Here is a 16908-nt window from a genome sequence, read left to right on the forward strand (position 1 = left end):
TTTGGCGTGACTTGCATGGACGTCGTGGTATGAAGTCGTGATTTAGGGGCTCAAAGACTTGCCTGGAACGCAACCTTAACCTACAATTATTATATTTGTACAAATTTTTTATAATATATTGGGGAAAAAATGGTAATCTTCCATGAAAAACATTTTAATGGCGATGCAAACCAATCACTGAATAAGATTTTTTTTTTTTATTATCGATTCATTAAAATGGACACTTTATACTGATTCACAGAAATGATCTTAAACAGTGTTGGCAAAAGTTACTTTTAAAAGTAATGCATTACAATATTGCGTTAATCCCTAAAAAAGTAACTCATTACGTTACTTTTTACGTAAAGTAATGCGGTACATTACTTTTGCGTTACTTTTTAAATCTGGGCAGGGCTTGCTTGTTTGTTTTTAATATAAAAAGTTAGATTTTTAGCAAATGTAAAAGCCCTTTCACACCAAAAAGTGAAATGAATAAGCTGAAGAAAATTCACGTATGTACAGTAGAACTGTAGGAAAAGGAAGTTTAACACTCTTCAGCAATGAGAAAAATGAAGCACAAATGTTAGTTAATCTAAAGTAAGTTTTGCTTATTAGTATGGTTGAATTGGATTAAGCAGCAAAGACATTGGTTAATAAAATGGGATTAAATGCATAAAGGAAACAAAAAGTGACTGGTGTTAGATATTTTCTTGTAAATTAAATAGTAATGCGTTACTTTAGTAGTAACTTGAAAAAAGCAATCTGATTACGTAACTCGCTTTACTTGTAATGCGTTAACCCCCCCGCAACTCTGATCATAAGCAAAAAAAAAATTAAGCAATAAATTCATACGTTTTTTTATGAGCAAATTGCACAAAAATTCTGCTTGTGTTTTGGAATTAGGCCATTGGATATACTGTATTTCTGTACACCACAGTTTTGTTTTGTTCATGTCAAATTAAATATGGCATCTAGCAGAAGGCCCACAACAGCTTTTCCCAGGGTTGGACTAATAGATGGGCTTGTTGTATTTGTGTGTGTGTGTCTGCAGGTCCCTCAGGTTACAGATGGAGAGACTACAGTGCCCTGGCTGTCATCCTGGCAGGAATGGCCTTTGGCTTCCATCATCTCTACCGGGTACGTGTCTTTGTGCCACCAATCGCCTATTTATCAAAATGTGTTTATCATTCGGAGAACTCAAGCTTTTTCCAGCATTCTACTTTTGTGTGTGTTCCTTACATTGATGTCGTGTAAATCACTGTGGTTACTGTCCGACGTCATCGGAATGAGCTCATCTGAACCCCTAGGTCTTTCTTTGTTTTCCCTTTCGGAAAAACCCAGAGGCTGTACTCTCACTGCTTTCCAGTACTATCACAGCTTGATTTTGTACGTGGGCACGGATGGGTGCGTGGGCCCTCAGGCCCGTCGTGTAAGGGAGAGACCCTGTTTCTCGGTGACAGTAAACCCACACTGCCCACAGGGGCATGTGGACTCCATTACTGTGTTTTATAAGAGAAAGGAAATGGAGCAGTGGCCTTTAAGAGAGCATTTACAATGACATCGTATGGAACTCCCATGATGTCATGATTAGGAACGCATGTTTAGCTTCCTAAGCTTCCGTCTGCACTCGGCTACTCGGCTCTCTGCACACGCGGTCTATAAAGACAGTCTCCATCTCCAGTAGCCCACATGACTGCTCTTACTAATGTAGGGAGCCGAACTTATGTCATTTTAACAGAAAAAGTCACATTTTCCTTTGACATGCGTCAGTGTTTTATAATCTGAAACTGCAGCTTGTTCAGTACTTGAAGTGATGTTTTGAGAGTGTGACTTCAACTCTCATTTTTAACAACTTTCATTTTCACTCATTCTCATTATTGGTGCTGGCTCAGGAAGTCATTTCTGTTATTGTTGCCATTTCATTGTTACTCGTTATTATTTGAACAAATCCGTAAAACCTGGAGTTTGTTTCAATTTTAATAGTAACATACCTCAAGTATTAAACTTGTGGTTTACTAGCACATTACTCATACACTATTAAATATGAATATGATAAATAATGAATAAATTTTATTAAAATAAATAGTAAAAGTGTTCAAATAAAATCATAATGTAAAATTTTGTACAAAAAAGATTTTTTTATTATGACAGTAAAGATTTTGATGTTACGAAAGTGTTTATGTTCTTTAGAACTTTCTATTAATCAGAAGAATACTACAAAAAATATTAAACTGATTTACCCAAAATTGAAAGTTTTGTCATTAATTTATTTTATCTTCAGAACACAAATTAAGATATTTTTGATGAAATATGAGAGTTTTCGGACCCTGCACAGAGAGTAGCCTAATGCAACTACCATGTTCAAGGCCCAGAAAGGTAGTAAGGACATCATTAAAATAGTCCATGTGACATCAGTGCTGCAAAAAGGCTTATCTTACTTTTTTGTCTTGTTTTTAGTCTAAATATTCTTAAATCAAGATGCATTTACTAGATAAGCAAAATAACAAAATATTTAGTCTTGTTTCCTGGGGGAAAAAAATCTATATTAAGTGCATTTTGCTTAAAACAAGTAATATTCTGCCAGTGGGGTAAATAAAATACTCTTAAAGGAACACTCACAACATAGGCTTGTTCTCCAACTCCCCCTGAGTTAATACGTTGAGTTTTACCGTTTTGAAGTCCATTCAGCCGTTCTCCTGTTCTGGCGATATCACTTTTAGCATAGCTTAGCATAGATCATTGAATCCTATTAGATAGCATCGCATTCAAAAATGACCAACGAGTTTCGATATTTGTCCTATTTAAAACTTTACTCTTCTGTAGTTATATCGTGTACTAATACCGGCGGAAAATGTAAAGCTGTTACGGCAGCAAATTTCCTTGTCTGTTACACCGGAATTGGAGTGTAGTTCCTAATCTTATCGGCCTAGAAAAATCGCAGCTTTACATTTTCTGCCAGTATTAGTACACGATATAACTACAGAAGAGTCAAGTTTTAAATAGGACAAATATCGAAACTCGTTGGTCATTTTTGAATGCGATGCTATTGGTCTAATAGGATTCAATGATCTATGCTAAGCTATGCTAAAAGTGATATCGCCAGAACAGGAGAACGGCTGAATGGATTTCAAAACGGTAAAACTCAACTTATTAACTTGGGGCGAGTTGGAGAATGAGCCTATTTCAAAAAAAAAGTGGAGTGTTCCTTTAAAACAAGTTTTTTTTTTTTTTACCACACTGGCAGATAATTTTATGCAGAAGCCAGCTTTGAAATTGTTGGGGGAAAAAAAGTCATTATTGTAGTTTTTTTTTTTTTTTTTTTTAAACAATGTCCTTACTACCTTTTTGGGCCTTAAACTTGGTAGTTGTGTTGCTGTATATGCCGGGTCAGAAAGCTCTTGGATTTTATAAAAAATAATTTATGTTCTGAAGATGAAAGGTCTTACGGGTTTGGAATGACATGAGAGTAATTAATGACAGAATTTTAATTTCCAAGTGATGACCAGATCTGCATATTAGAATGAAGACTGGACTATGCCTTCACAGAAATAAATTACATTTTAAATATATTAAAATATTAATATATATGTGACCCTGGACCACAAAACCAGTCATAAGGTTAAATTTTACAAAACTGAGATGTATACATTACATGAAAGCTCAATATATAAGCTTTCTATTGATGTATGGTTTGTTAGGATAGGACAATATTTGGCCGAGATACATCTATTTGAAAATCTGGAATCTGAGGGTGCAAAAAAATCAAAATACTGAGAAAATCACCTTTAAAGTTCTCCAAATTAAGTTCTTAACAATGCATATTACTAATCAAAAATTACATTTTAATATATATATTTATAGTAGGAATTTTACAAAAAATCTTCATGGAACATGATCTTTACTTAATTTCCTAATGATTTTTGGCATAAAAGAAAAATCAATAATTTTGACCCATACCATGTATTTTTGGCTATTGCTACAAATATACCCCAGCGACTTAAGACTGGTTTTGTGGTCCAGGGTCACATATTATATTAATTGTAATAATTTTCACAATATTGCCGTTTTTACTGTATATTTGATCGAATAAGTGCATCATTGGTGAGCATAATAGACATTTTTCAAAAAAATGTATCAACCCTAAACTTTTGAGTTGTAATGTATTACCCATGAACCATGAACAAATTTACAAAAAGATTGTATGGGACTTTTGACTAACAAACAATAAAAGGGCATAATATAAACTAGGGCTGTCAGTCGATTACAATTTTTAATCTAATTAATTACATTATGTTTCGATTAATTCTATCTAATTAAAAGCAAAATAAATTTGACTGTGAAAATACCCACAAAAGATTATTTAAAGCTATTTTTGTGTTAAATGAGAAAGTATCAAGTATACATTACAAATTGTAGCTTTAGGAATAAATATTTTATTTGATTTAACATACAATTTATTACACATCAACATTTAGGCCTCAACAGCGTAACGTAAATTATGGAACATAAAAGAATATAATTTGAGAAGCATCTTAGTATTTTCTGTTCATACATTGAAAGTCACTGGTAACCAAAACAGCTTTGTTACCAACAGTCTTCGAAGTACCTTCTTTTATGTTCCACAAAAAAATGCTAGAAATGACATGAAGTTGAGTAAATGATGACAGAATTCAAATTTTTCGATAAACTATCCCTTAAATGTTTTTCATTCAAACGGCTGATTCATTCAGGAATGAAGTAAACGGCTCACTTTATGAATGGGCCTTTGAATCATTGGTTCAGACGATTTGTTCAAAATGCGGATTCATTCAGAACTAATACAATGCTGTGTTGCTCAGAGACGCGCAACAACTTTGCTATGACTGTTGAATGTAAAATGCTCTCTGCAAAATTGAGAGAAAAAACATTTTTGTGTTTAAAATATAACACAATATCGACTTCTTATTTACTGAACTGTTGTATTATATAAATATTGCTCTGGCTGCCCATTTGATGTTGTGTGATATGTGATAAATATATGAGACAAAACACATACAAGGGTATCTTGAAGTTTAGGGCATTTATGGAGTTATTGCCCTGCATCATATTTGTCAAGTCATCTACCATATTGAACCGAATATAAGCTGACCCTGATTATAAGATGACCCCCCTTTTTAAGATGTGTCTTTTGGAAAAAGGCTTTTTGACAACCAAATCTTGTGTTTTATTAAGAAAAAAAACAATTGTTACTAAATTATTTTCATATTGCATATTTTCCTTTTTTAGTTTTTGTTTTGAAGATATGGTAAATATTGTTAAAATGCACCAGCAATCACATTTAATCATCAAATATACACTTTTTGATAAACCGTAAAATAACAGGTAACCCATCTAAATTATATAACACAGTTAGGCTATCCATCTCATAGTAGCCTATCAACATTTTATTAACAGTAAAAGTGAAATCTTATTGTAGTCTTTAAATCTGACTGCTGTCTTACATTTGAAAATTACTTACAGAGGAAGTTTGGTAACATGACCATCAGGCTAACATGACAGTCAAGACTCATGCTGCTGTAAGCTTTTCTTTTACTTTTGTTTTCAATCGCGTTGTTCTGACATTAACGACACGCATTGCGTTACGTATTTCTTGGCACACTTGTTTTATGCGGATTTGGCGCCACCAAGGTTGTGGGAGTATTATTGACATGTCAAAGTCTAAACCCCGAATACAAGACGAACCAGTGTTGTTTTTGACAACCATCTTAGATTTAGTCTTAGTCTTTTGGACTAAAATGCTTCTTAGTTTTAGTCAAATTTTAGTCACTTCTATATATGTGATAGTTTTAGTCCAATTTTAGTCGACTAAAAGTCAAAAAGGTTTAGTCTAGTTTTAGTCAAAAAAGGGGAAAAAGTAGTCTTTTAACAAATTAATGTAGGTCAGTAAGTATTTTGCTGTTGGGTAGTGTCACTTTTAAGTTCTGAAAATAGCAGATCTATAGTTCAACACCAATGTGAGCTTCCGGATCGACTATTTTCACCAATAATTACAATAATGAAGGAGTGTTTTAGAACATAAAAGACAAACAAGGATGGAATGCTAAACGGCTTGCCATACTAGTATAGCAAAGAGTATTTAATGCTAAAACGGCTTGCCATAGCGGCAGATACTTTTTAAGTTTTAATTGGGATGCACAATAAGCGGAAATGTCATGCATTTTAAATGTCTGACGGACCACCCACTAACATTTTCGTCTATTCTCGTCTCGTCAACGAAAACACACGTCTCGTCATGTTTTAGTCATCAACGAGCCATTTTTATCTCGTCATCGTCTCGTTATCGTCATGAAAAAAAGTGGCGTCAACGAAATGATTTCGTCATCGTCATCGTTGACGAAAACAACACTGAGCCGAACACGTTTTTTCGGATGTATTTCCAAGAAAAAAACATTGTCTTATATTCGGGTCAATACTGTATATGAAATATAAGATGATGCACAGGTCTGGGGGTGGGCCAGCACATTAACTGCATTAAAATATTTAAATTTGGGTTATTTTTTCTTAACTAATTAATTAAGTATACTAGGGACAGCCCTAGTATAAACATGATTAGTGATGACAATATGGTGTGGGTACTTTGATTAGAAATGTTCTAGAAACACTTTAGCAACTAAACAGCCTTGGCAACCCTCCTCAATACTCTTAGCATTATTAAATGGATTTTTGTGCAGGCAAGCACCACCCACATTTTCTTCAGAAAATGCAAAAATGTTACTATCCGTAACTCTTCTTGCTCGCTCGTTTCTCACTTTCGCTCTCTCCGTCTCTCGCTCACACACAAACAGTCTGTGGTTCTCCAGTCCCCCGCGTGCATCTCTGCTGTTCAGAGGATCTGTGCCCATGGCTGGAGGTGCTGTTCCCTGGTGCGAGAGCTCTCGCTGCTGTCATGTCAGAGGAGCGGCTCACCGGTGCCACCATATGCCCCGGCCTCCTCCTCCACTTTATTTATGCTATAGAGCACATTGTAAACAGCGCCCCACAGCAGCTCTCTTATTAACTACCCTGGTGTTGACACTCATTCTGATTTTTTCAACTTAAAAGTGTTTATTACTTATGCCGGTGTCAACAACGGTTGCGCCGCTGTGAAAACCTGTTAAGGCCAACTGTTTTCCAGACGGAGAGCCGGCACACGCACATTACGCTTTACAGCACCCAGCTATTCACCAAATGCCATGTTAATCTCCCCGTCTATGCGCTGGCTGTTTGTTTGGGGAAACAAATCAGCGTGTGCGTTTGGAAATAAAACAGCGCTGGCGTAAGAAAAGGCATCTAGTGGAAGCGCTAGCCGTCTGACCTTTGCCGCTTATTCTCAATGTTTAGAGATGTTGTTCTACAAGGCTTAAACTCTGACAAGCAATTGTCCTCAGAAGGTGACATGTTCAAATGGAGAAGCCAGCCTGTGGGCTAAAAGACTTAATGATGTTGAACCCAGAGTCATGCCCCGATGCTTAATTCTTGGCCTCTGTGTCAGCCATTGAGGCAAATTGCTCTGGATGAAGTGAGAAAACCACAAGACTTTTGAGAGGGATTAAAAAAACAAAAGGTCTTGTTTTTTTCGGCATGAATGCAGGCCTATTAATCATAATTCATATAATGATGTTTTATCTGCTGTTGCCAAACACAATACTGAACTTGGCACTGTGAAATCAAGCACAGATGATAGTATTGTTTGGATTCTTTCCCTTCTTCTTCTTCTTTTTTTTTTCTCTTTGTTTAATGTTCTATTGTACTGTTATACAATAAAATTCAATAAAACATGCTGTCTTTATCTCTCAAATATAGGTTTAACAAGTCTGATTCATTCAAATGAATCACTTTTTATTTTTTTAAATGCAAGATTTAGCCAATCTCTGCTTTTCATTTTAGGAAAATGTTGACTTGGTTAATCGTGATGTTCATCATTTTCAACTATATAAAATTAGGGTGTATTCTAGAGTTTCTAAAATTTGTAGTTGTATATTTTTTTCTTTGTTAGCTCAAGATTGTCACCTAATTGTAATAATAATGAAGAAAAAAAAACTCATTGTTCGTGTGGTAGAAAAAATAACTCAATAAAATGAAATTATATATAAAACCATTCAGAAGTTTGGGGTCACTGTTATTACTTTTATTAAGCATGGAAAAATTAATTGATCAAAAGTGACAGTAAAGACATTTATAATGTTACAGACAATTTAAATATATACAGTTTTTTTTTCTTTTCTATTTAGCAAAGAATCGTAAAAAGTTAAATTTTTTCACAAAAATCTCAACATTGATAATAATACAAAATGTTTTTGAGCACCAAATCAGCATATTAGAATACATTTCTGAACGATCATGTGATGCTGTAGACTGAAGTATTGACTGCTGAAAATTCAGCTTTTCCATCACAGGTATAAATTACATTTTAAAATATAGTAAAATACAAAATAGTTATTTTAAATGGCAAAATATTTCTAAATATTTCGCTAATAATACTAAATGTTTTTGAGCACCAAATCAGCATATTACAATAATTTCTGAATGATCATGTGATGCTGAAGCCTGGAGTATTGGCTGCTGAAAATTCAGCTTTGCCATTACAGGAATAAATTACATTTTAAAATATAGCAAATAGCAAAATACTAAATAATTATTTTAAATGGTAAAAATATTTTACATTATTTCGATAATAATACTAAATGTTTTTGAGCACCAAATCAAAATATTCGAATAATTTCTGAACAATCATGTGATGCTGAAGACTGGAGTAATGACTGCTGAAAATTCAACTTTGCATCACAGGAATAAAATACATTCTAAAATATAGTACAATATAAAACAGTTATTTTAAATGGTAAAAATATTTCACAATATTTAGATAATAATACAAAATATTTTTTCACCAAATCAACACATGACAGTAATTTCTGAGGATCATGTGATGCTGAAGATTACTGGCTGCTGAAAATTCAGTTTTGGTATCACAGGAATGAATTACATTTTAAAATATAGTAAAATACAAAACAGTTATTTTAATTGGTAAAAATATTTTACATTATTTCGATAATAATACAAAATGTTTTAGAGCACCAGATCAGAATATTGGAATAATTTTTGAACAATCAAGTGATGCTGAAGACTGAATGCTGAAAATACAAAATGGTTATTTTAAATGGTAAAAATAATTCACAAAACTTTAAACAAATATTGTAAAGCTGTCAAAAAATACATCATGAGATTGTATGAATACAGGAAGCCTCCAGTGAGTGTTTTAGTTGAGTTTTGGTTTGCCTACGCTAACATTAATAGATTAGCCCTTTGTCTATTTGTCGACGTGTAGCGGCAGAGCGTGTCCTGGTCCGCTGGCCTGCTTTCCCTGTTCCTGAGTGGAATTCTAATAGCGTGCCGTGTTTTTAATTGCAGAAATACATCCTTCCCCTCATTATGGGCAGCAAAGAGGACAAGAAGCATCTGCAGCGGATCGAGAGCAACATCGCGGATATGAGTGGCACGCTGACACAGACAGGTGAAGATTAATATCTTCATCACTTTTTCCTCCTTAACATTTTCCTTCATTTATCTGTCGCCAAAATCTGCTCACATTTTACAAATGACGGTCCTGTCATTTTGCTTTAATTTGAAATTGCTTGTTTACTGTCAGCTCAGCTTCAATTAATTACGTTTCGCTGAAAAGCTCTTAACCTCAGAATATTAATGAGGGGAAGAGGAATGACAGCATTTCTATTTTTTTTTTTGCCTTCTTAACTGCGTGGCAAGAAAGTTCATTTTAATTTTCGGCATGGTGGTGTGGCTCCCCGGTTGGGCCCGGAGCCGCTGGTGATTAAGTGTGTGGTGACAGGTGCGTCTCCCGCCTTGGACAGGTGAGGAATCTCAGCTAGGCTGTCAGAGAGGGATGCCTCTCCTCCTCTATCCTCCCCCTCTCTTTACCCACTACGCAGCCGGTGTAATTAAACATCCCGGCAACCATGAAAGCGGGACACTTCCCGAAGAAACTTTGTCTCGTTAGTGCCGCAGTCGACTTGCAGCTGGGTGGCTCCTTCTCTGTACAGTAAATGACAATTCACTTGTGCAATGTTTTATTTATTTATTTATTTATTATTGTAAAGAAAGACAGGACAGGACAACTGATGTAGTTTATTTTCTTACAGTTTTTACAAAGCAGCACTCTGATATTCCTCTGGTTAAGGTTTTGATCTGAAATTTCAGATTTAGCTGTGCTTTTTCATTTATTTATTTACTTTTTTTTAATCTATTTGTGATATCTATTGTTTTTAAAGTTCAATATGCCTATAGAATATTTGCTATTCAAAATCTAACAGACAAGTTAGACAAGTTTTACATGCTGAAATGCAATTGGTTATTTTTCTTATGTCTGTTTGCATTCTTAATGAATGCTATTGTCTTCTTTACATATATTTAACCATTAAAAATAGGAGTGCCCCAGTATTTACATTTCTGGCTGATACCAATAAGCTGAGAATTCTCGATAACAGTATAAAAATTTCTTGTATGACACAAAAAGCAGTTATTGTGGAAGTTACTTTAAGCATCACGCCATTATAATGTACAATATTAAAAAGTGGATATTCATTTTGAGATTTGTAAAGATAACATTTAACTGTGTTATTAATTAATTCACTTTTTTAAAGATTAACCATAAGTGAGCATTGGGCTAGTGTAAAGGTCATTTTGGTGACTAAACCAGAATTAAAGCCCTTTATTTCTGGGAGGCATGCATCTTAAAAACTAATTTAAATTATTTTATTTTATAAAGCAATGTTTCCTGCACCATTGTTTGGTACCACAGTAAAATCAATTTTATTACATATTATCATATTATATATTAATCCATTTTATTTTCACTTGTAAATTTTCCTGTTTAAATTGTATGAAAGCTCATTTATGCCACTGAATAAAAATAAAAAAAGGTAAAAATCGAGAAAAAAAATACTTTTTTTTCCTCAGAATTGCGTGATACAAACTCTTAATTCTGCATTTATATCTCACAATTTTTAACAGTTGCAATTCTGAGAAATAAAAGTCAGAATTACGAGACAAAACCTACAATTCAGACATTGTTTTCATCAGAATTTATATGTCGCAGTTGTGATTTTTTTTTTCTCATAATTGCAAGTTTATCTCAAAATTCTGAGAAAAAAAGTCAAAATTGTGAGATAAGAAGCCACTTTTTTTTTACATTTTTTATTCAGTGGTGGAAATGGGCTTCCATACAATTTAGACAGAAAATTTACAAGTGAAAATAATACATAAAATGATAATATGTAATATATATTTTTTTTAAATAAAGTTGCAATTCTGAGAAATAAAATTTTTTTTTTAAGAATTGTGAGTTTATCTCATAATTCTGATTTCACTTGCAATTGTTATAAAGTCAGAATTGTGAGATATAAACTCGCTGAGAAAAAAAATACAGTTTTACTTTTTTAACCTCAAAACTGGACTTTATAACTCGCAGTTGCAAGTTATATCTCACGATTCTGAGAAAAAAAGTCAGAGTTCTGAAGTGCACAATTCTTTATTTCTTGCAATTATATCTTTGTATCACGCAATTCTGAGGAAAAAAGTCAGAATTGTGAAATAAAAAGTCACAATAACCTTTATTTTTTTTATTCAGTAGTGGATATGGGCTTCCATAAAATTTAGTTTGATGAGTAAAAGGGCTCAGTATTGTTACAAAAATTCTACATCTGCCTAAACATACTTCTAATACCATGTAAACATCTGAATTTTGAAAATTGTTGATATAAAACAGTCTTTAAAAGTGAAACAGTACATGCAAAGCAGATGCTCTTTCCATATCATAAAAAGACAAAAGACTTCTTGTCAAGTATGAAGTAGACTTTGTCAGAGTATGCCTGCCCTTCAGGTATGTTAATATTTGCCTTATAAAACCATGGAAATGATCTGGATCTACACATGGACTTTGAGCTCCGCGTAGCCTTCTGTTATGCATACAGCATTGTTTTCATTATCCAGGAGATCAAAATAAGCAAATTTGGGGCATATAGGATAAAGGCGAGTGATTTTAGTCAGCTGCTGCATCTCTGCATTACATTGCCCGTTGCCCAGTTTTTGGTTTGGGGAGGGTTACTGAAAAGCCAGTCGATTGTAAGCCATTGCGTGCAAGCTTGATGTGGGTTTCTTTATCTGATTATCAAATGAGCCTCTTCATTGCCATTTTGGTTCATATATGCAAAAAAAACCCTCCTTTGTGTTGCGCAGCCTGTCTGGCCCTCATTTCGTTTGGTTTTTAGTACGATTCCTGTTTTGTTTAGCGTCACATTCAGATTCAGATGATAAGAGTATTTATATTGTTCCGGGCTGAAGCTGCTTTTCATATTTCCTTTGTGAAACACTTGTTCCTGACAATCTTTCCCCCCCTCTCTCCCTCCTTCCCTCTCTCGTTTTCTCCTGGAAGAGCCGTACCTACCCCCAGTCACTCAGTCAGTCACGCCGCTGATCTAATTTGCTGTGGCTGCAGTAGCCAAGTTGCTATTGTAGTTAATGACTGTTTCAGTTAACAGTTTGGGAGAGGGTTGCAATTACGGAGTGAGTTTCCCCCTCTTCTCACAACGTGAGTAATAGCAAGTGACTGCCGCTCTTGCCAATTGCCCGCACTCCTTTGTTAAAGTTCATGTATTTCTCTAGTGCCAAGTACGCTGGAATGATGTATTCCTTTGAATGTGGCTCCATTACTCCTGCAGCCTTTGAGTGTAGGCCTTGACTCCCATTATGATTTCCCAACAACTTTCCACACGCAATTAATGAACAGGTCTTGGAAGCATTTTGTGGCATGCACGCGCTCACGCTCGTGCCGGCTGTAATGGAATTGTGCTAACTGTTTGGTGTCTTTGTCTGTGGAGAGCATATTGGTGACCAGCTGGCCAATAAAGGCTCAGACAGGCCCGGACATATGCAGTGTACATTATATTGAGGTATTTACTGAATAATTTACGTTATACACACTGTCTGCCTCCTCACAGCAGCTGCGAAGCCACTTGCAGGATCTCAAATTCGCCCAATTGTTTTCTCCAAAGAGAACGTTTGTGGAAACCCGAGCCACACTAAATGGAGGCATTATTTCTTGTGTTTTGAGTATGAAGCGAGTGTTTGTGGGTTTAGAGGTCTGGTGCAGTTGCTGCTCGTTCTCAGTGTAATATTGTTGGAATTGCTATTGACGTAAGCTCTGGTGGCATTCCTGCTTAGAACACATTTGCTTCATTTGAGATGTTTTATACATAGTTATAGTTCAAAGATCACAGAAAATGATGAGTAAAAAAAAATGGAATGAAGTTAGGCGATGTTGCGAGTTAATTTCAAAGTTGCATCGCCCACTTAAGCACCATGGTTTAATATAATCTCTATCCATGTACTTTTACAGAATGGATAGTTCACCCAAAAATGAAAATTCTGGCATTAATTATTCATCCTCATGTTGTCCCAAACCTGTAAGACCTTTGTTCATCTCTACAACACAAATTAAGATGTTTTTGATGAAATCCAAGAGTTTTTTGACCCTGCATAGACAGCAATGCAGCTGATACGTTCAAGGCGCAGAAAGGTAGGACAATGTTAAAATGCAGTAGTTAACATTTGAAGTGGATCAAAAAAGATAATCAGAGTTGTCATAAGACAACTTTGATTAAAGGTTTTAATCCACTTCAAATGTTGACTACTGTAGTCCATGTGACATCAGTGTAGTGTTGGGTGATATGCTCAATTGTCATATACGGTAATCTTAGCGTCATCCTGTGAGATCGCCTGTGCACGTTACTATCATGCTAATTAATTTTTTAAATATTTACTTGCTTAGTTTCATTGCCGGAAAGTGAACCAACGTAAAGCCTTGTGCAGACCGAGACAATTATTGTGCACACTTATCGCCACCAAGTTGTGTTTACTGTAACTTCAGCAGCTCCAGGCACGTGAACAAAAGTGCCAATCTCATTGGTCGGCTAGTTTTTAACGCTGTGTGTCAAACCAAAAAACAATCACAAGGTTTTAAATGTTGGCGTTAATCATGTGTGACAATCGTCCCGGTGTGTACAAGCCTTAAGGCTAAAAGCAGCCTAATGTTTTTAATATGACATGTTAATTTGTGTTTAACATGACAACAATTTCATAGAAACAGTGTAAGTTACTAATTATAATGCTTAAATTTTCTCAGTTATTCAAAAGGCAGTTACAGAAAATGAGCAAAGAACATTTACATTACCAAATAACATCATCACTGACTTCTGTCTAGCGCGAGTATTATGCACTTTACAAAAACCTACCATTATAATCAGTGAAGCTATCTATACTGTATGATGAGTACATGTCTTACCCCTTATTTACCGTGCACACGTCTGTGCCGCGTTATGGCTCTCACGCGGCCACCGGAGCTGATCGCGGACACTCTAGTTGATGCTAGTGTTTATACCAGCCACGCCATGCCTCGTATCTAAGGCGTCCCAGTAGTGGCTCCCCACGCTGCTTCAGTAAAGATAAGTGCCTAGTCTATTTTTGAAGGATAATAATAATTATAATAATAATAATAATCATCATCATCATCTTGCTATCGACAAAGGCATCAGCAACAGGCGATATCTCTATCGTCAATACATGATACTGCCGTCTATCGGCACAACCCGATAAGCAATTCTTTGTGTGCAAAGAAAACAAAAATAACAACTTTATTCAACAATTTATTCTCTTCCGTGTCAGTCTTCAATGCATTTTCATGAGAATTCCACAACACGTGTGGTGCTGCTGACGCAAAAGCCTGTGTTAAATGTCCATCTTTCTTAGTTCATCGCCTGTATATTCTAGTCCAAATAAGTAAGGCTGGACAAAAAATTGCCTCTCTGTTGAAATCTTCAGTCATGTTTATGAAGACTGTTTTATGTACAGTGTGCATATTTTTCTGCTTGTAAACAAGGCACAGCACATCTGGGTTTTACATCAGAGCGCCAGCTTCTGCATCAGCAACACATGTGAACAAAAAGTATTCTTGTAGCTTAATTGTGGTTGAACCACTGATGTCATATGGACTATTTTAACTATTTTCTTATGGGCCTTGAATGTGGTTCTGTAGGGTCAGAAAGCACTCGGATTTCTTCAAAACTGTCTTAATTTGTGGTTAACGGTCTTACGGGTGTGGAATGACATGAGGCTGAGTAATTAATGAATGAATTTTAATGAATTTTAATTTTTGTGTGAACTAACCTTTTAAGTAAATGTGATATTCAGTGCATCCATTTTTTTTTCTTTTTCTTTAAAGGGATAGGTCACCCCCCAAAAAATATTCATCATTTACTTGTTCTGAATCCCATACATAATTTGATGAAATTAGTTTGAATGTGCATTCTGCAATGACATTTGAAAAATTGTACTACTTTGGAACAACATGAGGGTAAATGAAGGTTAAAATATTTTTTTTAGTTAACTGTTTCTTCAAATATGTTTTGGAGAAAGTTAATACAACAGATTTTAGATCTCTTGTTAATACAGTCATCTGAAAGTATGCGTTTGTACTATCATTATTATTCAGCCAAGAAAAAGTGTTCAGTGTCTCTTATTCTGTAAGTAGTCACCTAATGAGACAGACAAAGGCTGTGAGAGAAAGAAACATGTAACAGCTCTTAAGCAGAAAGTGGAAAGGCTGTTTCTATGAAAGGAGAGCCCTGGAACTGTGCGCCGGAGAGCCAACAGTCGGCAGCTAATAATATCTGCTGATGTTAATCCAATTAGAGTTGATTTAACACTTTACAGAGCATGATTTATAGAGGCGTTTATTGGTTTTCTGTAACATAATCAGTTTGGAAACTTAATGCATTGTTTGGGAATGCATGTGTGACTGGAAACAGGGGGAGAGCAACTTGTGCTCTGGGTTATTTGAAATGATACCCCCATTAATAACACCAACTCTGGCCCTGCTAGGGCTGTTTTTCTTGGGCTTTCTCTAATCCTCGGGACCAGCACAATCTGACAATAATTCAATCTTCAGAGAGGGAGGAAAATGAGCTGTATTTAGTAAGATTAGTGAGGACAGTAGTGTCTAGCCCTCCTGCCTCCCAAATGAGTGGCTTTTTTTCCATCTTGTTGATTGTTTGGAGAGTTTGATAGAGCCAGCGTTTCAAACCCATGCTAATGGAGGTTAAGAGACCCTGATTTGATATAAGAGCAGACGTAGGTGATTAATCTTGGACAAATAGAGGTGTCTTATATTACTGATTGAGCTGAAGGCTAAATCAAAGAGAAAACCACTGCGTGTTGATCGTCGGTAATGCTTTCAAACAAACAGATACCTCGCTTTGCGCTGGATCTCAGCTAAACCTGCCGTTTTCTTGCTTGTGAAGTTCTGGTAATTGTTTTGGGTCTAGTCTTATCTTCTTTTGTGTGTTTTTGAATGCAGTCACCCAGTTGCAGATGACCCTGGCTTCAGTGCAGGAGCTGCTGGTCCAGCAACAGAAGAAAATACAGGAGCTGACACAAGAGCTGGCAAACTCACAGGTAATCACACAACACTTGCCACAATGGTAAACAGAGGGGAAATTAAAATGGAATTATGTAAATTCTGTCATCATTTATTCATGAAACCATAAAACTAATTTACCTACAATGCATGGACCACAAAAAAGATATTTTACAGTAGTCCAGTATAATCTTTTTGATGATAGAGAGCATCAAAAAGTAGCCCATATGACTTATAGTATGTTCTCTAATGATTCTTAAAGGGATAGTTCATTAAATACTCACCCTTGTGTCAATCCAAATCCGTAAGAATTAAGATGTTTGATGAAATCCAAGAGCTTTCTGAACCTGCATAGACAGCAACACAACTGACACATTCAAGGCCCTAAAAACTAGTCAGGACATTGTTAAAATAGTCCATGTGACATC

At 35.4% G+C, this 16908-nt stretch overlaps 1 protein-coding gene across 1 annotated transcript in view; it reads left to right on the top strand.

Moving 5' to 3' along the window:
• Positions 1–16908, top strand: part of pex14 (peroxisomal biogenesis factor 14) — a 91100-nt gene that overhangs the window by 59383 nt on the left and 14809 nt on the right. The window contains exons 5-7 of the mRNA XM_073823498.1: positions 1031–1116; positions 9406–9508; positions 16421–16518. Coding sequence (XP_073679599.1) covers positions 1031–1116; positions 9406–9508; positions 16421–16518 — 287 coding nt within the window. The remainder of the gene's footprint in view (positions 1–1030; positions 1117–9405; positions 9509–16420; positions 16519–16908) is intronic.

The sequence above is a fragment of the Garra rufa genome, chromosome 18 (genome assembly GCF_049309525.1).
Source record: "Garra rufa chromosome 18, GarRuf1.0, whole genome shotgun sequence".
In the NCBI taxonomy this organism is placed as follows: Eukaryota; Metazoa; Chordata; class Actinopteri; order Cypriniformes; family Cyprinidae; genus Garra; species Garra rufa.